Source organism: Bufo gargarizans, chromosome 11, assembly GCF_014858855.1.
Source record: "Bufo gargarizans isolate SCDJY-AF-19 chromosome 11, ASM1485885v1, whole genome shotgun sequence".
NCBI lineage: Eukaryota > Metazoa > Chordata > Amphibia > Anura > Bufonidae > Bufo > Bufo gargarizans.
In genome coordinates, this window is record NC_058090.1 from 97119631 (window position 1) to 97144973 (window position 25343).

General features: G+C 48.0%; 2 protein-coding genes across 5 annotated transcripts; one reads left to right on the forward strand and one right to left on the reverse strand.

The window, feature by feature from the left end:
• Window positions 1-874: 874 nt before the first annotated feature.
• SH2D2A (SH2 domain containing 2A) lies at window positions 875-12170 on the forward strand. Of its 2 annotated transcripts, XM_044272366.1 has the most exons (8): window positions 875-1018; window positions 4947-5032; window positions 5349-5512; window positions 7425-7514; window positions 7888-8053; window positions 9551-9727; window positions 9921-10427; window positions 11767-12170. In XM_044272366.1, the coding sequence occupies exons 1-8, from the start codon at window positions 997-999 to the stop codon at window positions 11929-11931; spliced, it is 1377 nt and encodes a 458-aa protein (XP_044128301.1). In that variant the 5' UTR covers window positions 875-996; the 3' UTR covers window positions 11932-12170. The 2 variants fall into 2 exon arrangements, with proteins under 2 accessions (XP_044128301.1, XP_044128302.1); XM_044272367.1 differs by lacking the exon at window positions 4947-5032 and having other exon boundaries at window positions 878-1018.
• Window positions 12171-15384: 3214 nt separating this feature from the next.
• On the reverse strand, window positions 15385-21076 carry PRCC (proline rich mitotic checkpoint control factor). 3 transcript variants are annotated; one of them, XM_044272193.1, is made up of 8 exons: window positions 20043-21076; window positions 19830-19973; window positions 19636-19683; window positions 18591-19148; window positions 18415-18510; window positions 17309-17452; window positions 16818-16883; window positions 15385-16558 (listed from the first exon to the last, which is right to left on the reverse strand). In XM_044272193.1, the coding sequence occupies exons 1-8, from the start codon at window positions 20946-20948 to the stop codon at window positions 16472-16474; spliced, it is 2049 nt and encodes a 682-aa protein (XP_044128128.1). In that variant the 5' UTR covers window positions 20949-21076; the 3' UTR covers window positions 15385-16471. The 3 variants fall into 3 exon arrangements, with proteins under 3 accessions (XP_044128128.1, XP_044128127.1, XP_044128126.1); XM_044272192.1 differs by having other exon boundaries at window positions 18415-18507; window positions 19830-21076; XM_044272191.1 differs by having other exon boundaries at window positions 19830-21076.
• Between the last annotated feature and the right edge of the window lie 4267 nt (window positions 21077-25343).

The following is a 25343-nucleotide window of genomic DNA, read 5'->3' on the forward strand; positions in this document are numbered from 1 at the left end:
ATGGCTGCACAAACTGGAACAGTTTTGCCTGCATCGCTCCTTTAAATTTACATACAGCCCCAGTGCCCCTATAACAGTGCCAGCCACACAGAAGTCCCTATAACAGTGCCAGCCACACAGTGCCAACCAATGGCCAGCTATACAGTGACCCCACAATAGTGTCAGCCCCACAGTGCCCACCAATAGTCAGCCATACAGTGACCCCATACCAGCGCCAGCCACACAGAAGGCCCTATAACAGGGCCACCCCCACAGTGCCAACCAATGGTCAGCCATACAGCCACTCCATAACAGTGCCAACCCCACAGTGCCAAATGTGTCAAACAAGTCATCCATACAGTGACCCTATACCAGTGCCAGTCACACAGAACGACCTATAACTCTACCAGCACCATAGTGCCAACCAATAGTCAGCAATATATTGACCCCCATAACAGTACCAGCCACATAGAAGGCCCTGGCAGTGCCAGCCACATAATGCCAAACAATAGTCAGCAATATAGTAACAGTCCGAGCTGCACAGTGCCAAACAATAGTCAGCGATATATTGACCCCCATAACAGTGCCAGCATCACAGTGCCAAACAACAGTCAGCCATTCAGCAACCTCCAAAATAATACCAGCTACACAGAATGCCCTATGGCAGTGCCATTCATATGCCCAGATAGAAGTCTCACTGAACGAGACGATATCACCGCTCTGTGACCGTCTTCTCAAAACAGGAACAATAATTTTTTGAGAAAGTCACACCATATGTAAAAAAAAAGGGGTAGAAAAAACAAAACAGACCCAATCATTCTTCAAAATTGCCAAGCTCAGCTGCGTTGGGCCCTGTTTCCATGACGTAAGTGACGAGGGATGTGCTTCTCGCCTTCTCAACTCTGTCAGCTTCTTGACGTCGCCTTGTGTTGTGGCTTAGACTTTATTTCCTGCCACTGAAAATATACAAGCAATGAGCCAGGAACTCACTCTCAGATTTTCTACAGAGCGGCAGGGATGGCCTATGACTACCAGAACGGTAAGCGCCTGGTTAGTTGTGGATTTCATATTGGATGCTTATGGCTCATTTTAGGGTCTTGGGTTGAGAAGTTGAAAGGAGACATCAAGGAACCACCACCAAAAAAATTACCAAATCCTGCAATTGAATGCTGGAGATGTCCAACTGGCTATGATCTATTGGAAGTTTACTGTTGACTTAGGACTGACAGAACGTGGGGCCCAGTAGTGACTGTTATATCTGCCCTGTATTAATTGTATACGCTCTTGACTGGTATGAAGTTTCTGCAGACCTTCACCAAGACGTTCTTCAGAAGCTGTGGTAGATGTTCAGATGTGAACTTTAGGACACGTTGGTTTAGAACCACTTTGTAAAAAAAAAAGGGCAAGACTTCTGTCAATCCATGACATTAATCTCCTCCATTCCCTTTCAAAATTCTTGAAATTCCTTTTTAACCTGCTGCAGAACAACTTTTAAAAGAGGGATAGTGGGATTTGACAGCTTATAGAATATAGGAGTTGTCTTGAAGGAGCTGCCGACACATAGACAAGCAGAAGACGGTTTATAGAAGGCGGATGTCCGTCTTGTTGTCCATGTAGGACCACATTGACCCATTATAATCAGAGGTTTTGTAAACTGCAAGGAAAACACAGGCTGAATTGGGCGGACAAATATGAAAGCTAATGTGAGGTGGTCTGTCAAGGGGGACACTTGTAGTTATGTCCTGTGATATATACATTGTATAATGTGCTCTATGTAAAGACTGTATTGGAGACAAGGCAGAGCTTGATTATATAGAGTCTATAAGGTGGAGTTTGATTATATAGAGTCTATAAGGTGGAGTTTGATTATATAGAGTCTATACGATGGAGCTTGATTATATAGTCTCTATAAGGTGGAGGTTAATTATATAGAGTCTATAAGGTGGAGGTTAATTATATAGAGTCTATACGATGGAGCTTGATTATATAGAGTCTATAAGGTGGAGGTTAATTATATAGAGTCTATACGATGGAGCTTGATTATATAGAGTCTATACGATGGAGCTTGATTATATAGAGTCTATAAGGTGGAGTTTGATTATATAGAGTCTATAAGGTGGAGTTTGATTATATAGAGTCTATAAGGTGGAGTTTGATTATATAGAGTCTATAAGGTGGAGTTTGATTATATAGAGTCTATAAGGTGGAGGTTAATTATATAGAGTCTATAAGGTGGAGGTTAATTATATAGAGTCTATACGATGGAGCTTGATTATATAGAGTCTATAAGGTGGAGTTTGATTATATAGAGTCTATAAGGTGGAGGTTAATTATATAGAGTCTATACAATGGAGCTTGATTATATAGAGTCTATACGATGGAGCTTGATTATATAGTCTCTATAAGGTGGAGGTTAATTATATAGAGTCTATACAATGGAGCTTGATTATATATAGCCTATACGATGGAGCTTGATTATATAGAGTCTATAAGGTGGAGGTTAATTATATAGAGTCTATACGATGGATCTTGATTATATAGAGTCTATACGATGGATCTTGATTATATAGAGTCTTTACGATGGAGCTTGATTATATAGAGTCTATACGGTGGAGGTTAATTATATAGAGTCTATACGATGGATCTTGATTATATAGAGTCTATACGATGGATCTTGATTATATAGAGTCTATACGATGGAGCTTGATTATATAGAGTCTTTACGATGGAGCTTGACTATAAAGAGTCTATACAATGGAGCTTGATTATAAAGAGTCTATACGATGGAGCTTGATTATAAAGAGTCTATACGATGGAGCTTGATTATATAGAGTCTATACGGTGGAGGTTAATTTTATAGAGTCTATACGATGGAACTTGATTATATAGAGTCTTTACGATGGAGCTTGATTATATAGAGTCTATACGATGGAGCTTGATTATATAGAGTCTATAAGTTGGAGCTTGATTATATAGAGTCTATACGATGGTTCTTGATTATATAGAGTCTATAAGTTGGAGCTTGATTATAAAGAGTCTATACGATGGAGCTTGATTATAAAGAGTCTATACGATGGAGCTTGATTATAAAGAGTCTATACGATGGAGCTTGATTATAAAGAGTCTATACGATGGAGCTTGATTATACAGACTCTATAAGGCAGAAGTTGATTATACAGGTGAAACTCGAAAAATTTGAATATCGTGCAAATGTACATTTATTTCAGTAATGCAAATTAAAAGGAATTGCATTAATGCAGCTTAAAATTAGAATATTGTGAAAAGTTTCAATATTCTAAGCTCAAAGTGTCCGTCAACTAATTAATCCATACCCCCTGAGCAAAGGGGACCTCAAAATTGAGACTTTGCGGTTTCATAAGCTGTATAAGCCATATTCATCCAAATTATAACAAATAAAGGCTTGAAATATCTCGCTTTGCCTGTAATGAGTCTCATATGTTAGTTTCGCCTTTTAAGTTGCATTACTGAAATAAATGAACTTTGCACGATATTCAAATTTTTCGAGTTTTACCTGTATAGTCTATAAGGCAGAGGTTGATTATACCGAGTCTATACGATGGAGCTTGATTATAGAGAATGTACACGATGGAGCTTAATTATATAGAGTCTATGAGGCAGAAGTTGATTATACAGAGTCTATAAGGCAGAGGTTCATTATACCGAGTCTATGAGGCAGTGCTTGCTTATGTAAGGTGTATGTGGCAGAACATTGTAGGCATAATCATTGAGCATTAAAGGCATTATCCCATAAGTTCATTTTTATACCAAATCCTGAAATGCTTTTACTAGCTATTTTTAAACAAAAATCTCTGTGCAGAACCAGTCTCCTTCCCCTTCTGGCAGCTGATAACATAAACCCTTCTTACTTCCCCTGCAGAAGATGACTTCTCAGCTTTGCTACCATGTGGCAGATGCTTTGTTCTCCTGATCCCAGGGGGTGGACCACCACCGATAACCCCAAAGATAAATCATCTAGGAGCGAAACAGATCTCTAAATCATTCTAAAGCTCCAGCAACGAATCTCCATCCAAAAATAAAACATTTTAGCACACAAGAAAATCTGCAACCTAAATTCCACATCCTGTTCATTTCTATATAGAGAACATGTCGGAAATGCTGTGATGACATGCTCTCAGATATATGAACCTCTGATAACGATCTCATGAGCAGAGGCTCAAGGAACCTCAAAAAGTGAGAAATCCGTCTGAGAAATGGCGGCACACGCTCTGACAATCTGAGGCTTCGTTCACATCTCACATCTTCGTTCACAGGCTCCGAAAGTACCAGACAACCCCCTTGAAGTACATTTCTTATCCTAAAATACCTGCACATTCACTTCCCTCAAAAATGTTGCAACAAAAAGTGAGCAGTCTGCCAAGTAGATGGTGGTACACAGTCTGACAAGTCTGATACCTATCCTAAAGAACAAGGATGTCCCTTGAACTTGATGAAAAGGCGGTGACAAGGCTTCACGTCTGTGTCCATATTACCAGGGAAATGTGTGCCGGTCTAAGGCTTTGTTCACATCTGCTCAAGTGACCTGCGAACAAAAATCCAGTTAGGTTGGGTTATGTAGCATGTCGCAACTCAACTGCATTCAAAATCATTACTTGTGATATTGAAATGTGATGAGATAATTTTCTCTTCTCACAAACATGTCTCAGCCCTAGTCTTACTTGGTGCTCCTTAACGGAGATGTAGCTTAAAATTTCCAGGCCCCCCCAAGTGTCCAATGTCATTTATAGCCTCTCTATCATCTTAGTTGTTAGCGAAAGGTGTCACAACCTCCTTTATACCTAAAGCACTCCCGCCTTGGCCTATTATTGCAGCACATTTCCTATATTCTGCCATTTCTAACGCATTTTGTGCCATTTGACTACCTTCATATTGTCCATTTTTGTACTTCAAATACCTGATTTTTTTTTAATAAATATTCTTTTCCATAGATTACCCACCCATCCTCTTCAGTACTTTCAAACCAATTCCTCCAAACAAGGATGTACCCGGCAGTCACACACCATGCCACGAAGAGGTCAGTCAGCCAACACAGACGGACAAGTCCAAAAACCCTATATAGAAATGTCCCTGTCATGTCTTCCATTTTCTATTCACCGTCAGGATTCACTTCCTCATGTTTGCTAACCATGCTAGTATTTGTGGAGTCATGGAGCCAAATTTCAATTAGGTTCTGAAGGCTCTCTTTCTGAAGATGCAGGAGATCATTTGTAAGCTCCATGGAGCCTTCATCTTGTGACCACTTTATGGATCTCCACCAAAGCACATGGGCAGGGCTGTAACTGGTGGGGACGTCCGTCACATTGTAAACTGCCATGTTTTATGTTTCCTAGAATATGGACTCTTCCGCCACCATCTCTGTGCCTAAGGAGACCTCAGGAAACACTGGAGCCGGCCTAAAAGACCAAACTTATCAATGGTTTGAAAGGACTCAGAGGAAGAAGATGCTGAAGAACGGTCGGTTTGCAGATTGGTTCCATGGATTTATTACACGGAAGTGAGTTTCAGTACTCGCGCTGCTATGAAGCTGTTACATTACATAACTTTTTCCGCATGGGAGGTGAAGGAGCTATCTAGGATGAGGAAAACAAATAGGTCTTTTTTCCAGAAACAGCGCCACTCTTTTCCAATGGTATTGCAGCTAAATCACTGTACGGTCACGTACTCGAGATGCTGACTCTAAGCAATGCTCTGTCTTCACATCAGACTTTGCTGTGCGGAGTTTACCAGGCTTTGTAGCCCAGAATAGTGATGACACAGTAGTAGTGTAGTCAGGAACAAAGCCAAGAGTTGTCACTAGAAAAGTGGTGAGGAATGCAACAGGGCCAAGGATGAGGTGGAATCATGGTCAGGAATATACCCAAGGGTCATCACTAGGAAAGAAGTCGGGAATACAACAAGGCAGAGGAAGAGATGGGAGCATAGTCAGGAATGGGGGTCAGGACCAGGATTAGAACAAGAGGTACCAGTGGGATAATCCAAGGGACAAGGCAGGAGTGTGGTCAGGAACGCACCTAAGGGTTGTCACGAATAAGACAGAGCAGAGGATAGCTGGAAGTGTAGGGATCATGGTCAGAAGTAGGAGAACAACAGGTACCAGGCAGATAATCCAAGGGTAAAGGCAGGAGTGTGGTGAGGAAGTCCTAGGTCAGGATCAGGGTCAATTCAGGAGTAAAACACAATAGCAGAACCAAGGGTTTTGACTAGGAAAGTGGTCAGGAATATAACAGGGCAAAGGATGAGAAGGGAGGGCAGGAATTGGGGTCAGAATCAGGAAGAGAACAACAGGTACCAGGCAGAGAATCCAAGGATAAAGGCAGGGGTGTGGTAAGGAAGTCCTAGGTCAGGATCAGGATCAATTCAGGAGTCAAACACAATAGCAGAAATATAGAAACAAGAACCAGGACCGAATAAATCTTAAATCAGCAGGCGAAATGCTGCCGCTGAAGACTCTGCCAGGACCTGACGTCATCTTGGCAACCCGACCCCACCGTGCGGTGGCCAGTGGCCTGCTCGAGATCAGCAGAAGACAGGAGGCTTCTGGTTTCCTGAGGACTGGACATGGCTGTCAGCTAGATCCAGGAAGTACTCGGTGCAGGAACCAGGAGTGGTAAGAAACAATCTCTTACAAATGAATGTCGTTAGGCTGCGGTTCCAGACACAGCCAATGGACAGGAGTGGCGCTGTTTCAAAATTGCTGTGAATAAAGGGATAGAGCTGAGCAGGGTTAATTTTTATCGTCCAAATCAAAACGTAAGTCATTTGCGTAATTCTGGTAGCGACCAAGAGGACACCGCCATTGTAATACTTTTTTTTTTTTTTTACTCAGAATAGATGCGGTGCGTACTTGTAAACTTCAACAGGATGTCATTGTGGTTTTCAGGGGTTTCTAAAAACAGAGCTGGGGTTGAATTTAGCATTTTCAGGTAATCAACGCCACTTGAAGGTTGTGGCAAAATTCTGTCGAATCACGTAAATCTATAGTTAGTTTTTTTTAATCTATAGACTGTAATTGAAAGGGGTTGAAAAACATGGCTACTTTCTCCCAAAAACAGCACCACCCTGTCCACAGGTTGTGCGTGGTATTACAGCTGACCCGTGCTTGAAGTAATGGACTTGAGCTGCAATTCAAGACCAAAAGACAGGTGTGGCGCCATTTCTTGAAGAAAGCAGCCATGTTTTTATAATTCTGGACAACCCCTTAACGAGGCCAGCTATCACCATCACGATTTGACCCCCTATAGCCACAGTCAGCATCTCAGTCAGAGCCAACCAAAAGCTAACGACTTTTAAAAGGCAGATTGACCCCCCCTATAGCAACAAGTCTACCCTCTGCCAATAAAAATACTGGACTGGATTTACTGATGACATCATCAGATTATCACTGTTATTCCTCCTGTCACACACAGCCGCGCAGAAGAGATATTACAAGATAAGCAGTTGGGATGTTTTCTTATCCGTTTCTGTGAAAGCCGAGTGGGATTTGTCCTGTCTTACAGGTAAGGTGTCGCAACGTACAATGATATCATGGTGGTCTGTCTAAGTGAAGCTTATTGTGGGGAAACAATCAATAAAAATGTCTTCTCCAATGCGGGCCCAGATGAACCATAGAGGTGGGGAACATCCATTCTGGACCACCTCATGTCAACTATTTTGTACTGTATGGCTTTCCGTACCACGAGAGACAAAAATGGTGGCCAATAGGAAAAAGCCTTGAATATGGTGTGGGTTCTATTGTGACATTGGATGGTTTCCCAGGAGAAATTACCCTGTGCGTTTCGACGCGCCCCAAATGACCCTCTTGATTTGAAGCATGAGTGACATATTAAGCCACAATGAATCCAATGGTGTTGATGGTTGTCTTGTCACCAGGGGCACGGAGCGCTGCCGTCACTTCATCATCAATCAGCTGGAAGACGAGCGGTACGTGATAGAAGGAGAGAAGAGCGTCCACCCCAGTCTACAAGATCTAGTCAGTCACTACTGTAGGTTTCCTGTGGAGCCTTACAAAGAGATGCTGACGACGGCCTGTCCCACGGTATATACTGGACTCTATTATTCCATTACACAGACAGCCCATCGATTTTAATGGAAACTGTGCAATGCCTCACTTCCCCTGCGGAGGCAGTGCAGGGAAACTGAACACTTCTTGTTTGGTTCCTACAGATTACAGACATAATATTTATATAGTTTCAGGATATTCTGCAGCACCTTCAGAGGGGACAGGTAAACCAGACATTAGAGACACAAACTTATAATGTGTGGATGTTGGGAATTAACCCGACTGTCTGGTGTAGTGCATTCTAGAGAACTGGTTCAGCACGAGTGGGAGGTTTGGATTATGGTCTTCCATAATTGGGAGAATGGATAGTATGGTGGGGTGGAAGATACAAATAAGGGAGGAGATGTAGGGGGTACAGCACTGTGGAGAGCTTTGTCGGCGAGAGAAATACCGTAAATATAAATTGTATTTTATAGTGGATAGACAAAAAGTGTGTGACCGAAACTCGGTGGAGGCATTGGTATGGTGACGAACAGGGTGGAGGCTTCGGTGCAGTGACTGGAGAGGAGAAGGACAATTAGTGAGGAGTTATAGTTAGGGATGCTACATTTCAAGTCGCTTCCTACAGCATTAAAACAAAGTTTTTAGCGGAGATCCGTCTCTATACAGCGTTAAAATGTATGGTCTCTGTTGAATAACTTAGGGACTTGATTTTTAAAGTGGAGGACTTCTTCAAGACGTGGAACCGAACTCGGCTTCGGTTCCAACTGGTACCTCGGAACCAAAGCAGAGTTCGGTTCCAAGCTTTAAATTGGTTTTCCACTTTAAAAAACTCAATCAACTACCGAAGTTATTCAAGGAAGTCACAAGCGACTTTGTGAAGAACTAACATCGCCTCATCGGAGGCCGTACATTTTAATGCTTTACCGAGACGGATCTCTGAACAGCATTAAAACAAAAGTTTTTAGCGAAGCGACTTCGGATGTAGTATCCAAAGCTCGCTTTGCTCATCCCTAGTTATAGTAATGAATACGAGAATGAAGCAAAAATAAGTTTTTGACCTTCTCCACAGTAAGGGTACATTCCCACGACCGTATATGTTTTGTGGTTTTTAAACTGGATGGTGTGCTGTCCGCTTCTTTTGTGGCCCCGTTGAAACGAATGGATCCGACGCCGTTCCTCAAAATTTGCCGAACGGAAGCGGACCCATAAGTAGTGTCGTGTGAATGTATCCTAAGGAAGGGCAAATTTGGATATGTTTTTGAGGCTCAGGTGACATCATCCTGCAGCCTGAAAGGAACATACTGATAAGACGCAAAATACCCTTTGATCATCTTATGGATACTCCACAGTGGACATCCCATAGCGTGTACTGAAGACAATCACAGACAATGACACCCAGACCTAGGGTCTCCTAATCGATTTTCCAAAAATGTTTCTAAGCTGTTCTGATCACTTCCAATTGTGAAGCATGCTCACCATTCATGGTCCAAAAACACATGCATACATATAATCATGTTTTATGGTCTACAGAACCCGTTTAAACATAAGGTCTCCAGCCTGATGCAAGATAGCACGCAAGACATGGCCGCCAGTTCACTGATGTATGCCAAGATCAGTAAACAGAACCAGGCACCACCAGACACCACGATTCAATTATCCACCTCCCCCAAAGAGAAGAACAAACTATTCTGTGAAGTGAAAATACCGGTAATATTACTTAATTTTTTGACCCTTAATGGTTGTCCTGGATTTAAAAGATGGCTTCTTTTATCCAAAAACATCACCACTTTTGTTCACAGGTTGTGTGGTAGTGCGGCAGAACCTTATAGTAGCATTGTTTTTTTTGGGGGAAAAAACATGTTCTTCTAATCCTATACAACAAACTTTTTTTTTTGTACAGGTAGAATATGCTTCACCCCAATCTGTAAAGAAGGACCCAGCATTTCCCAAGAAAGAACCTATACCCAGTCCACAAGACCATGACCCACTTTTAACCTATGCACCAGTTAGGAAGCTTTCAGGAGATGATGAGAGTGACGTAGATGTTGAGTCTCCATCGTTAACGCCTACATACAACCCTCCGGCAGAGATCCATACATACGCAGAGCCAGACTTATGGGACCGACCAAGGGTGGAGAGCCGCCATCATGCTACTGAAGAGTCCATCGCCTTTTATGCCGTAGGCCGTGGATCTTGTAAGGACATTTCGGAGAACGTCTACAGCGAGGTGGATGTGAACTCCATGTCATGCAGCTCCAGAGCTGCTTGGAATCGTCTTGGTGGACTTTCCACTCTTCCTCAACCTGCACCCAAAGCTGTGAAACACAAGACCACAGCTTTCCATTCATCCTTCCGCTCTCACAATCCACAGAACGATGCCAGGAGGAGACATTGCTCGAGGTCTCATGTAAGTGTTTGGTAGAGGCTCTTGGCTGCCGACTTACAACTAACAGGACAAGTATCATTCCCTAGTCACGAAGTGGCCTGTCTCATCGAGCCCTACTAAAGGCACTTTTGAATAAATCATTAAAAGAATTTTCCAGGTTCATGATATTGATTAGGATAGGCCATCAACATCAGATTGCTGGTGGTCCAACTAAAGACACCCCCGCCAGTCAGCCTCCTTATTGGTCTACCTGCATGCCCCTACTTGATTGCAGTGGTGATGGGTATTGCAGCTTCCTTTCATTCAAAATTACCATTTTGTAGCTACAGAATCTATACAGAATGTGTCTCCATGGTAACAGACAACAAACATCCTCAGTGTAGTCGGAGCCTTCAGTCATGTTCCTTTCTATCTGCTAACTTATCAAATGAAAGAAAATGAGAGACGTCCAGACCACAGGATTACAACACCCAGTTTCGTTGCGTACTGTTACCATGGAGACACAAAAGTCTGCACTGGAGTTGGAGCAACCAAAAGATAGGAAATCTTACCTATTGTAAATCAATACCTGTTGTAAATTTGCCTTATTTTTTATGTTTTTTGGACAGTTGTGAAATATGTTTTTGAAAGTCAATGTGGCCTTTATTACATCCATTAGAAACGGGCGGGACTGTGACAACATCTCGTTCACTTCTGTGAACCAAAGAGGTTGTCACCATTCACAGACAAAACAGGATATGTCTGAGGCAGGGTGGAGGTGATGTCTGAGGCATGGTGGAGGTGATGTCTGAGGCAGGGTGGAGGTGATGTCTGAGGCAGGGTGGAGGTGATGTCTGAGGCAGGGTGGAGGTGATGTCTGAGGCAGGGTGGAGGTGATGTCTGAGGCAGGGTGGAGGTGATGTCTGAGGCAGGGTGGAGGTGATGTCTGAGGCATGGTGGAGGTGATGTCTGAGGCAGGGTGGCGGTGATGTCTGAGGCATGGTGGAGGTGATGTCTGAGGCATGGTGGAGGTGATGTCTGAGGCATGGTGGAGGTGATGTCTGAGGCATGGTGGAGGTGATGTCTGAGGCAGGGTGGAGGTGATGTCTGAGGCAGGGTGGAGGTGATGTCTGAGGCAGGGTGGAGGTGATGTCTGAGGCAGGGTGGAGGTGATGTCTGAGGCAGGGTGGAGGTGATGTCTGAGGCAGGGTGGAGGTGATGTCTGAGGCATGGTGGAGGTGATGTCTGAGGCAGGGTGGAGGTGATGTCTGAGGCATGGTAGCGGTGATGGATATTTGACGATATGACACAAACTAAAGATTACCAATGAAGTAAAGGGAGTGACAAAAATAACTTACTGCTCTTTTTTGTTATTTTACAGACAAAGCCGCATGCTACCCTACAGCTAGATGACCCAATGTATGGGAGGGGCCATTTGCAACATACAGGTCCATTAGCTCCAGACGAGGAGAACATCTACGAGAAGATTCCGGAAAATTGTGCCGCCCCATTGAAGAACAATCGCCCAGGGAAAAAAGGCAGATGACGCGGGACAAGCTCCGGTGTTTTTTTTTTAGTAAATCCCTGCTGAGATCACTATGATGCCATTAGGGTCCATTCACACGTCCGTTTTAACGCTTCGTTTCCGTATCAATTTAAATCGGAACGTTTTTTCGGATCCATTCATTTCAATTGCCTCTGCAAAAATGCGGACACCAATCATAGTGCTGTCCGAATCACGGAATCCGTTCCGTTTTCCTATTTTCGAGTATGCGGATCCTGAAAAAAAAAATTAAGCTTGTCCTACTTTCTGTCCGTTTTTCGGGTCCGTTGTCCATTCAAGTCAATGGATGACATGCACAAAACCATCCGAATGTCATCCGATTTTGCGGATCCGTTGACAGGAAAATGGATGAAAATGAACAAAACAAAAAAAACGGAATTACGGAAACACGGAACGGATTCGGAAGCACTTTAGTAAAAAAAAAAAAAAAACCTGAAGGTTGTACTGAAAAACGGATCCACAAAAAAAAGGAACATTTATCTGGAAAGGTAAAAACACTGACGTGTGAATGGACCCTCAGTCTGAGTGATGAGACACGCATTCGGGACAGGATTTTTGGCTGTAATATGGAGGTTAAAATTCGTCCACATTACAGCTGTCAAATGTGGCCTTACTCTGCAGGGTCGGGGAAAAAAATCCAATTTTGTACATATAAGCCACTAAAAGGCTGCTGTTGACTGATCCGCGAATAACATGCGCACTTATTTTTTTTTTTAAGACATTCTGCATGGACGCAAGGTGCTTGTGTTCCCGGTACGTCACTCGAAACCTAAAGTAATAACCCCCCAGCCGTCATTTCTTGCCTGTCCTCCCATGTACCATACTGGCTTTCGTTAAAAATATTTCTGCGGTTGGACAGTTTCTGCTGAAACACCCCTGGTGACTAAAGGGTTAAATGTGGTCATCTAAAAAGGCGGGGGGATGTAAATGACATATCATATATTTGTACTGCTGTCCAAGAAAAAGCTCAGCCTCACTGCCTAAAAGTTTCATGTCTTTTCTAGTATAAAAAAATATTTTAAAAAAGCCAGTAAAAAAATGTTAATGTGATTATAGAAATTGCTGGGCGCCAATTCCGATATCAGCCTGTATAATGCCCTGCAAGACAATGCTGCCATCTTGTGGTTCATCTTAGGTAGTCACATTATGAGGACCACCAGAGTAACTGCCATGGACAGCAGCTAGCCAGGCTCGGAGTGACTCCATAAGGTCCTGGTATGTGGAGCCCTACTGACTGTAGTGGATCCCACAGCTGCTGGAAGGAGCATAGGGGAAGATCTATAGACCGGACACAATGATCGAGGTGGTTCCACAGATGCTCAATTGGGTTGAAGTCCGGGGAATTAGGGGCCAGGGTTGTACTTGGTCATGCTCTTCCAACCAATGTTGTTGGAAGATGCCATCTGCCCAATCAGCATGTATGGGTGTACGTGATCTGCAAGGCTGGATTCATGTCCAAGTCGGGTAAGTGCCTTCCACATGGATGAGAATGTCACACAAACCGTCCCCGGACCAGAACACTTCCCCCACCAGCTTGTGTTCTTCCAGCAATGGCCGCAGGAGGCTTGTTCTCCGATGTTTCTCTCCTGACACGCCAATATCCAGCCGTTCCATGAAGCAGAAAACGTAGGAACATGGGCAGAGGTCCGATTCCGATACTGCCGGGAAAACTGCAGCCTTTTCTGCCCGTGGAGCTTTGTTAGCAGAGGTGCAGTGACCGTCCGTCTGCTCCATACCCAGTAGGGCTCTCTGAACTGCTGTATTAGTGGTGGCCCCCTGGTAGACTTTGGCGGTGAGCTTCTCCACTATCATGTCGGTCCGCCTTTGTAACCAATGTTCACCTCTCACATCAATGGCGCGCGGTGCTCCGCAATTTCCACGTTGCAGCCAGTTGTCCACTTACCATACATTTTCACCACAGCACTTTGAGGACTGTTCACACTGCCCAGTCTCAGAAATACCTACACCTGGGGCCCGAGAGCCAATCATCTGATAATTCGCCCCTTTACCCATGACAGTAACGAGGTATATGTGAGCAGTCTATTACACACCTTATACACCCACCGAGCCTGCTCGGCACACCTTATATACCCACCAAGCCTGCTCAGCACACCTTATATACCCACCGAGCCTGCTCGGCACACCTTACATACCCACCGAGCCTGCTCGGCACACCTTACATACCCACCGAGCCAGCTCGGCACACCTTAGATACCCACCGAGCCTGCTCGGCACACCTTAGATACCCACCGAGCCTGCTCAGCACACCTTATATAGCCACCGAGCCAGCTCAGCACACCTTATATACCCACCGAGCCTGCTCAGCACACCTTATATACCCGAGCCTGCTCAGCACACCTTAGATACCCACCGAGCCTGCTCAGCACACCTTATATACCCACCGAGCCAGCTCAGCACACCTTATATACCCACCGAGCCAGCTCAGCACACCTTAAATAGCCACCGAGCCTGCTCAGCACACCTTATATAGCCACCGAGCCTGCTCAGCACACCTTATATAGCCAACGAGCCAGCTCAGCACACCTTATATACCCACCGAGCCAGCTCAGCACACCTTATATACCCACCGAGCCTGCTCAGCACACCTTATATACCCGAGTCAGCTCAGCACACCTTATATACCCACCGAGCCAGCTCAGCACACCTTATATACCCACCGAGCCTGCTCAGCACACCTTATATACCCACCGAGCCTGCTCAGCACACCTTATATACCCACCGAGCCTGCTCAGCACACCTTATATACCCACCGAGCCTGCTCAGCACACCTTATATACCCACCGAGCCTGCTCAGCACACCTTATATACCCACCGAGCCTGCTCAGCACACCTTATATACCCACCGAGCCTGCTCAGCACACCTTATATACCCACCGAGCCTGCTCACTTAAATTCCTTCATGAGCGATGCCCTGCCGACGTCCAACGTAGGAAGTGGTCATATTAATGTGACTCAACATACTAAATGTGACCAACCTATTCATGAAAGCAGAGTCCTTTTTAAATAGCAGCACCTTTAAATTAACACTTTATTAGTAGAGTAATTATCCTAACTAGATGTTGAGACCACAAAATGTTCCAGGCATTGAACCCTCTGAATTAGACAAAAGCTATAGGGAGGGGGGAGGAGTTGTAACTCAAAAATAGATAGATATATATATACACAATTTAGATTATTTACAAGAGTTCACATCACAAAATAGCTTTGTATTCAGTGAGCTGGTTAAATGCCCGCCCCCGAGGAGCTGTCATTGGCCTCACCAGGGCAAACAGCAGCATCAGTCCATCTCAGGGTCCTATGTAGAAGCACATTGAAAAGGAATGAGGAGACACTGCAATAGAGCCCCTTCCATTGATAAATTAGTCAACATGGACAACGCAGGTCAAAAAATAAAAAAATGATATATAATATATATACAAAAAAAATAAAAAGAATTTATTAATCATTTCACATCACACCCCAGGGGCAAAGGAAAGGGCACAGCAAACCTCTGCCAAGTTAAGTTTGGGATCTAAGTGAATAAAAATGGGTGGTGCATAGCTTGCAGTACCTGCCGTGGCCTACAGATGGAGCTGTTTGAGACAAACGTGAGGAAACATGAAGTTCCTCTCGAACAGGAGATTTTCCAGCCCTCAAGGAACACGACGCCATATAACCTCAGCGAGGGCTGGTGAGAGGATTACAAGTCTATACTGAAAATACCTTTCCTCCGGAAGGACTTTCACAAACGAAATGTACATCCCTTAAGGTTACCGCTACCCCGACATCTTAGCTATAGGGCAGTTGTGCTTGTAAAAATGTAATGGGTCAGGCACTGACTCACAGGGGAGCCATCTATCGGTGGCACTAGAGAGGAAGTTCACTTCCTTCCATACTTACTTCCCAAAGATTCCCTACACCGGCTGGATCTCCATAAGGAGAATCGGGACCTTTCAGAAGATGTCCATTGTGACCGATCACTGCCGATACCGCCCAATATTTACCTTGTGCTCCAGTGGTGGTTGAGTTAGATGTGCCCAGAAGGGTCACCCCACTAGAAGTAGAAGACATTATCCACTTTTATAAACCTCCTTTTTATATATTTGTCTAATAAAAAAAAAGAAGGGGGTGGATCCTCGTGTCAGAACCCATCCCCCAAACTCTACAGCAGTCAAGCGGATTGATAACGACCCCGCCGATCGGCCAGCGTGTAAACCAGACGACACTATCCCCACAGGTACAGGATTTGGGGGCAAAACGAAGACTAACTGTCACAAAAAGAAATAAAGCGTGTATGGAAGAGTCCTTTGAACGGCCCGGGCGGCGTCCTGCCAGTCATACGTTACACGGGCAAACCATTTCAGCGCCAAGCCAAAACTGTAGTGTGGCACTTCGGGAGTTCACATTAGTCGCGGTGGGAGCTCTTCTGTAGGTGGTGAGGAGCGCTCTAGCTGTGCCTCTTCCAACAACCGGTGTCTGGATTCTCCTCTCTGTCAAACCTTGCCCAACCGGTGCCTGGGCATCAAAACCCATACTTGGCCTGCGTCTGCCGCCGGCTCATCTTGTTTTCAGACCAGGCGTTCTTCAGTTCCAGCTCCCTCTCCTTTGCCTGCAAGGGAAGAACATGTTAAGGCCCAGTGACAGAAGAGGGAAGACCCCCATTATTTATACCCCTGGGTCCATCGTCAAGCTGTGGTCAATAGTGATCAGGGCATCCAAGTGGTAAGGGGTCTCTGTGTCACTCCCTTGGTGCCAAGGGGGTCTAATGAAATCCCCTGCTACTAGGATGCCCAGTGGTCCAGATAGGGCAGCCCATATGCTGTGAGAAGTGTGCAAAAGCAGCGCCACCTACACCGTCCAAAACTTACCTGGTGGATCAGGTAGGTGATCTGATGCTTCCGCCTCTGCTGTCCTGTCGGCTGTTCGCCTTTTTTCTAATGGGTGAAACAAAGGGGGAAAAAATCTTCATGACAATCGGAACCAACTGTTTAGCCCGAGCTATGCACATGGTTCAGGAAGGAGGGGCATTTAGCTGCCCATATCTCTGAATTGGTAGCAGCTAGAGATATGGGGCCTGGTCTTGTTTGAAAGCTGACATTCCAAGTTTTCATACAAGACCAGAATCACATTTGTCGGGGTATATAGCTATTAGAAATCAAATTACTTTCAGCTGCATTCACTGCCAAAACGATTTCTAACAGCGATATCTTCCAACGTAGTGGAAACCGGGAGCATAGCTCTAGCTGCTACCAATCCAGAGATATGGGCAGCTAAAGCAGCAGGTTTTTCCTTCTGACACTTTCCGCAAACTGGCTCTAAGGAAAAGCGGAGAACACACTTACTGCTCCCCCGGCCTTACCTTGCTGAAGGACTTCATGTTCTTCTCTTCTGTCAGGGCCTTAGTAAGCCATTGCTGGTTACCGCTAAGCTGGTCGTCGCCTTTGATTTCGACAAAATTTATTTCTTCCCGTCCCCGGTTCCTCTTACCCTGTAGCCGTTTGAACTGCAATAACAACAACGATGATGAGGAGGAGGAGGACAGCCGATATGCCCTCACTTTATGATTGGTGGTGGTCTGACCTCTAGGACCTCCAGGATGATGAGAATGAAAGCAGCCAGGGTGCTGTGCCCACTTCGCGTCTCCCTGCGATCCGCACAACCAGCCACAATCTCTTGGAGCAGTTTATGGGATGTGGTGTGGTGGGGGCCCCAGAGGTGAGAACCCCACCAATCACAAGTGATCGATTTACAAGAAGAGCATACCCCTGAAATGGGACACAATACTATGAAGCCAGAGATAGTAGGCCTAGCTACACTGCGCACACGCCCCATGCCACTGAAGGGGAGTCGGAAAGCGCTGGAGACATATGAAGCAGAGGCCAGTACGTTTCGCTACAATGTGCATGCGCCCCATGCCACTGGAGAGGACTGGAGTCTGCAATGTGTCGGGCACATATAAAGCTGAGGACAGTATGTCGCTCTACACTGCGCATGCGCCCCATGCCTCTGGAGAGGGGTCGGGACGGCTGGACACATATGAAGCTGAGGACAGTACGTCACACTACACTGCGCCCCATGCAACTGGGGAGGAGTCAGATGTGTCGGGCACATATGAAGCAGAGGAGTATGCCTCGCTACACTGCGCATGCGCCCCACGCCACTGGGGAGGAGTCAGATGTGTCGGGCACATATGAAGCAGAGGAGTTTGCCTCGCTACACTGCGCATGCGCCCCACGCCACTGGGGAGGAGTCAGATGTGTCGGGCACATATGAAGCAGAGGAGTTTGCCTCGCTACACTGCGCATGCGCCCCACGCCACTGGGGAGGAGTCCCAGATGCCCAATTTGTCTAGCCAATGCTGAAGTGGTCGGGGCATCATTAGAAAGCTACACCCTAGGCCCCTAACTGCATGCGGAGGTTTCATGACACCAAAGTTAGGAACAGGTTCAAAATCAGAAATCTTACGGCTTCGTCATCCATGAAGGAGTTGCTGGCGGCGCTGTCTCGCTGTGTGGAGGGCGGCTCCTGCTCCTGGTAATACCCGCTGCCGTAATACTCCTGCTGTGGACAATATGGAGAGTAATGAGCCGAGGCCACCGCACCAGCAAACGAAGAAGAGCCCCGCCATATCAAACACCTACCGGAAAGTACGCGTCTTCAGGATACTGCTCGTACTGCTGGGCAGTGTAGTCCTCCCCAGGCGTGGCTGACCACTGGTTGGACGCTTGAGCGGCTGCCGTCTTGAACTCTAAAGGTGCGTTAGCGGTGTCGTTCTGCAGCTCGGCGGGATCTACGCCGGGCGGCCCATCGTCGACGGCGGCTGGCAGGGGGTAGCTGAAGGTTTCGGATGGAGAGGGGGGAACCTCGCTGCTTTCTGACAAGGAGAAGAAATTGCCCTGCTGGAACTCCTCGTCGCCGTCGTCCTCCTCCTCCTCCTGCGTGATCTGCTTGGTGACCTGCAGGGCGGCGTTCTTGGCTGCTGCCTTGATGGCGGACGGGGAGGGCGTGTGGGAGACCTCGGGACTGGGGGTGAGCTTGGGTTTAGAAACCAGAGGCTTTTTGGGAAGCTTTGCCTCGCTGGCAGCCTCGGACGCCTTTTTGGTGAAGCTGTAGGGGAGGAGCTGACGCTTGGCCTCTCCGCCGGGGGCGTTTTTTGGTTGGGGGAGTAAAGACGACAAACCGAATCCTTCCTTAGAGCTCTAAAGACAAAAGATGGGGGGGGGGGGAGAAAAAAAAAAAAGAGGGTGAGAGCCATAACGGACTTGTTACAGGGGCCACGGGGCCCGCATAAACGGGCTGACTTGTGTGCGCTGCCACTCCATTCACCCAATCTCAGACAGTCCCAATCATACGGGGGACGCCCCCTTCTTGTGATCAGCGGGGCCCCGCCACTAAGCTGACTGTTGACGGAATACCCCTTTAAGTGTAGGATGGGCACTGACCATACGTGGCGCCCACAAGGTTGGTTTCTAAAGGCTGAACCCGCCCATTTAATGTTCACATGTGCCGATCCTTTCCTTCTCGGGGGGGTACACTGCCAACTAGAGGGGTCTGTCAGCAGTCCACGTCTCTGAGGTGACCCCTCCCTGACTGCCAGCGAGTACAGTGCACGGGTCTCATAACTCAGGACCTGCGCAGGATGTTCGCTGGGCACCGTAGCGCCCGGCACATGGTGGCCGCACTAACCTGGATGACCGCTCTCTTCTTGCTTGGTTTATCTTCGTCAGAATCGGACTGCGGAAGAAAAAAACAATCAGGTAAAAAACTAATAAAAATCACGAAACATCACTTTGCTCAAGGATATCCCTCTATTATTCCTCCTGGAAATGTATGTACCCCCCTGCATGGCTGTAGCGGTCTCAGCCGACTCTTTCACTTACGTCTCCTGCGCTCAGCTCCGGAACGCTGATCTTCACCGGCTCCGATCTCTTCTTCGGCTTTGAGTTGTCATTTTCTGGAGGTGGAAGGTTCATCCCTTGGCCAGAAGCTTTTGGAGGAGGTAACGTCATGGAGGACGGCGAGCTCTGCTGAGGAGGAGGAATGTTCAGCCCTGGACTACTGACTGGCGGCGGCAGGGCGAGCCCTCCACTAACCTGAAGGTTCATGGCACGGCCGCCCATAGGGGGAGGCAAGGAAAGTCCGTTACCGGATGGTGGAGGAGGGAGGGTCATACCAAGACCACCTTGAGGGGGAGGCAAGCTTAAGCCAGAATTGTTCTGCGGGGGAGGTAGGCTCATACCATGCGCGTTCTGGGGTGGGGGCAAACGTAGTCCAGAAGCTCCTTGAGGCAGGGGCAAATTCAAACCAGGGCTACTGTGAGAGGGGGGTGGAAGGTTCATGTTGGGGCCACCTTGAGGTGGTGGGAGGTTCATGTTGGGACCACCTTGAGGTGGCGGGAGGTTCATGTTGGGACCACCTTGAGGTGGCGGGAGGTTCATAGCAGGCCCACTATGAGGAGGGGGGACGTTCATGTTGGGACCACCTGGAGGAGGTGGAAGGTTCATGTTGGGACCACCTTGAGGTGGAGGTAGGTTCATACCAGGCCCACCATGGGGAGGTGGAAGGCTCAGGCCTGGTCCTCCATGGGGTGGGGGCAAGGCCATACCATGCCCACCCTGCGGGGGAGGCAGGTTCATACCAGGTGGAGGAAAGCTGGTGTGGTTGTGCCCCTGGGGGCTGTAGAAGCCTGTGGGCCCCTGGCTGTAGCCTGCATACCCCGGGCTGGAGGGATAGCCGTAGTTGGGGGGCGGGGGTCCATATCCGGGCGGGTAACCGAGGCCGTACACCCCCGGGGGGCCGTAGAACCCCGGGCTGTGCTGCTCCTGCTCTCCCGGGGACTGCCGGGCATACGCCGCAGGATAGCCCGAGGCTTCGGCCTGTGCGGGAGGCCCGTCCTTCCGTGCTGAGGGAAGGCTGGAGAGGAGTCCCCCGGAAGACTCCGGCGCCATCTCCGACTCCGAGTCGCTCTCCTCACTGCTGGCGTAGGCCACTAGAGACATGGCTGCGGCCTAGGAGGGCTATCTCCCGCTATCAACGCCACGTTCCGGGCCGCCAAATTCAGACTAAACTGCTCCAAGGCCGCCGAGCATGATGGCGGCCGCGCTGACTACAACTCCCAGGAGCCATTGCGGCACAAGTGGCGTAGTTACCTAGAGCACTACAACTCCCGGCAGCCACTGCGGCCCGTCTGACGTCACCTCACAAGAAGCTTTATTTATAATCCCACAGTAATAACAAGAACAATACTCGTTTGCTTCTTCCTTTTCCAGGAGCCGTCACTTTTCTTACGGCTTTTTCACGACACTGCTTTCATTTTTCTTTATGTATTGAGAAACCATTAAAAAAAATGTATCTATGGGGCGAAAAACCACAATTTCCCATTATTTTTAGGCTTATGGTTTGAGGTGACTGACAGGACTCGTGCATTTTCTTGTCCTGTCCTATTCTTGTCCGTTTTGCGCACGAGGGCAGGCGTCGTGAATCTGCAAAAAAATAAACGGACGTCACACGGATGTGTTTTTTTTTTTTTGCAGATCCGTGTTTTGTGTAGTGCAGAATACATACGGTCCTGTGCGTCAGGCCTAATGCACACGACCGTTGTGGTGTTCCGTTCCGCAAAACGGGGTTCCGTTCCGTGATCCGTTTCCGTTTTTGTTTCCGTGTGTCTTCCTTTATTTTAGGAGGATCACCAGACATGAAGGAAAGTGAAAAAAAATCGAAGTTAAGTTTGCCATGCAAATGATAGGAAAAAAACGGACGCGGATGACAATCTTGTGTGCCGCCGCGTTTTTTCACGGTCCCATTGACTTGAATGGGTCCGCGAACCGTTTTTTCAGTGAAAAAAATAGGACAGGTTATATTTTTTTTGACGGACTGGAACCTCGGATCACGGACGCGGATGGCAAACGGTGCATAAGCCGAGTTTTCAACGGACCCATTGAAAGTGAATGGGTCTGCAGAAAATCACGGAAAACGGAACAACGGACACGGTCGTGTGCATGAGGCCTCAGCCCGCAGATCAGAAAAAAAAACGGATGACGTCCATGTGCATTCCGCATTTTGCGGAACAGAACAGCTTGGCCGTAATTGAACAGTCCATGTTCGTTATGAGGACAGTAGTACGACATGTTCTATTTTTTGCGGAACCATCCTGCGGACATATGGAAACGGAACGCACGCGGAGTAACTTCTGTTTTTTTTTTTGTTTTTTTTCAGTAGTACACAGCCATATTGCGTCAACATCTCCCAGTCCCACCATGGGTTTAGCACTGTGATGCTGCCACCTCCATGCTTCACTGTATGGATGGTATTGGGCAGGTGATCAGCGGCGCCTGGTTTCCCCCAGACATGATCCTGCCATCACCATGCTTCACTGTAGGGATGGTATTGGGCAGGTGATCAGCGGCGTCTGGTTTCCCCAGACATGATCCTGCCATCACCATGCTTCACTGTAGGGATGGTATTGGGCAGGTGATCAGCGGCGCCTGGTTTCCCCCAGACATGATCCTGCCATCACCATGCTTCACTGTAGGGATGGTATTGGGCAGGTGATCAGCGGCGTCTGGTTTCCCCAGACATGATCCTGCCATCACCATGCTTCACTGTAGGGATGGTATTGGGCAGGTGATCAGCGGCGTCTGGTTTCCCCCAGACATGATCCTGCCATCACCATGCTTCACTGTAGGGATGGTATTGGGCAGGTGATCAGCGGCACCTGGTTTCCCCAGACATGATCCTGCCATCACCATGCTTCACTGTAGGGATGGTATTGGGCAGGTGATCAGCGGCGTCTGGTTTCCCCCAGACATGATCCTGCCACCTCCATGCTTCACTGTAGGGATGGTATTGGGCAGGTGATCAGCGGCGCCTGGTTTCCCCCAGACATGATGCTGCCACCTCCATGCTTCACTGTAGGGATGGTATTGGACAGGTGATCAGCGGCGCTTGGTTTCCCCAGACATGATCCTGCCACCACCATGCTTCACTGTAGAGATGGTATTGGGCAGGTGATCAGCGGCGTCTGGTTTCCCCAGACATGATGCTGCCACCTCCATGCTTCACTGTAGGGATGGTATTGGGCAGGTGATCAGCGGCGTCTGGTTTCCCCAGACATGATGCTGCCACCTCCATGCTTCACTGTAGGGATGGTATTGGGCAGGTGATCAGCGGCACCTGGTTTCCCCAGACATGATGCTGCCACCTCCATGCTTCACTGTAGGGATGGTATTGGGCAGGTGATCAGCGGCGTCTGGTTTCCCCAGACATGATGCTGCCACCTCCATGCTTCACTGTAGGGATGGTATTGTACAGGTGATCAGCGGCGCCTGGTTTCCCCAGACATGATGCTGCCACCTCCATGCTTCACTGTAGGGATGGTATTGGGAAGGTGATCAGCGGCACCTGGTTTCCCCAGACATGATGCTGCCACCTCCATGCTTCACTGTAGGGATGGTATTGGGCAGGTGATCAGCGGCGTCTGGTTTCCCCAGACATGATGCTGCCACCTCCATGCTTCACTGCAGGGATGGTATTGGGCAGGTGATCAGCGGTGCCTGTTTTCCCCCCAGACATGATGCTGCCACCACCATGCTTCACTGTAGGGATGGTATTGGGCAGGTGATCAGCGGCGCCTGGTTTCCCCCAGACATGATGCTGCCACCTCCATGCTTCACTGTAGGGATGGTATTGGGCAGGTGATCAGCGGCGCCTGGTTTCCCCAGACATGATCCTGCCACCACCATGCTTCACTGTAGAGATGGTATTGGGCAGGTGATCAGCGGCGTCTGGTTTCCCCAGACATGATGCTGCCACCTCCATGCTTCACTGTAGGAATGGTATTGGGCAGGTGATCAGCGGCGCCTGGTTTCCTCCAGACATGATCCTGCCATCACCATGCTTCACTGTATGGATGGTATTGGGCAGGTGATCAGCGGCGCCTGGTTTCCCCCAGACATGATCCTGCCATCACCATGCTTCACTGTAGGGATGGTATTGGGCAGGTGATCAGCGGCGTCTGGTTTCCCCCAGACATGATCCTGCCACCTCCATGCTTCACTGTAGGGATGGTATTGGGCAGGTGATCAGCGGCACCTGGTTTCCCCAGACATGAGGCTGCCACCTCCATGCTTCACTGTAGGGATGGTATTGTACAGGTGATCAGCGGCGCCTGTTTTCCTCCAGACATGATGCTGCCACCTCCATGCTTCACTGTAGGGATGGTATTGGGCAGGTGATCAGCGGCGTCTGGTTTCCCCAGACATGATGCTGCCACCTCCATGCTTCACTGCAGGGATGGTATTGGGCAGTTGATCAGCGGTGCCTGTTTTCCCCCCAGACATGATGCTGCCACCACCATGCTTCACTGTAGGGATGGTATTGGGCAGGTGATCAGCGGCGTCTGGTTTCCCCAGACATGATACTGCCACCTCCATGCTTCACTGTAGGGATGGTATTGGGCAGGTGATCAGCGGCACCTGGTTTCCCCAGACATGATGCTGCCACCTCCATGCTTCACTGTAGGAATGGTATTGGGCAGGTAATCAGCGGCGCCTGGTTTCCCCCAGACATGATGCTGCCACCTCCATGCTTCACTGTAGGAATGGTATTGGGCAGGTGATCAGCGGCGCCTGGTTTCCTCCAGACATGATGCTTCCACCACCATGCTTCACTGTAGGGATGGTATTGGGCAGGTGATCAGCGGCGCCTGGTTTCCCCCAGACATGATCCTGCCACCACCATGCTTCACTGTAGGGATGGTATTGGGCAGGTGATCAGCGGCGCCTGTTTTCCCCCGAGACATGATGTTCTATTTTTTGCGGACATATGGAAACAGAATGCACATGGAGCAGATGATCAGCGGCGCCTGGCTTCCCCAGACATGATGCTGCCACCACCATGCTTCCCTGTAGGGATGGTATTGGGCAGGTGATCAGCGGCACCTGGTTTCCCCAGACATGATGCTGCCACCTCCATGCTTCACTGTAGGGATGGTATTGGGCAGGTGATCAGCGGCGCCTGGTTTCCCCCAGACATGATGCTGCCACCTCCATGCTTCACTGTAGGAATGGTATTGGGCAGGTGATCAGCGGCGCCTGGTTTCCTCCAGACATGATGCTTCCACCTCCATGCTTCACTGTAGGGATGGTATTGGGCAGGTGATCAGCGGCGCCTGGTTTCCTCCAGACATGATCCTGCCACCACCATGCTTCACTGTAGGGATGGTATTGGGCAGGTGATCAGGGGCGCCTGTTTTCCCCCAGACATGATGTTCTATTTTTTGCGGACATATGGAAACAGAATGCACATGGAGCAGGTGATCAGCGGCGCCTGGTTTCCCCAGACATGATGCTGCCACCTCCATGCTTCACTGTAGGGATGGTATTTGGCAGGTGATC

Coding starts and splice junctions, on each gene's coding strand:
- SH2D2A (XM_044272366.1), top strand. CDS start 997: ATGGCCTATGACTACCAGAACG. Junction 5,513..7,424: donor CATGGATTTATTACACGGAA/GTGAGTTTCAGT, acceptor TGTCACACACAG/CCGCGCAGAAGAGATATTAC. Junction 8,054..9,550: donor TGACGACGGCCTGTCCCACG/GTATATACTGGA, acceptor TATGGTCTACAG/AACCCGTTTAAACATAAGGT.
- PRCC (XM_044272191.1), bottom strand. CDS start 20,948: ATGTCTCTAGTGGCCTACGCCAGCAGTGAGGAGAGCGACTCGGAGTCG. Junction 19,684..19,829: donor CGGAGCTGAGCGCAGGAGAC/GTAAGTGAAAGA, acceptor TTTCTTCCGCAG/TCCGATTCTGACGAAGATAA. Junction 19,149..19,635: donor AGAAGAGAGCGGTCATCCAG/GTTAGTGCGGCC, acceptor TTTTGTCTTTAG/AGCTCTAAGGAAGGATTCGG.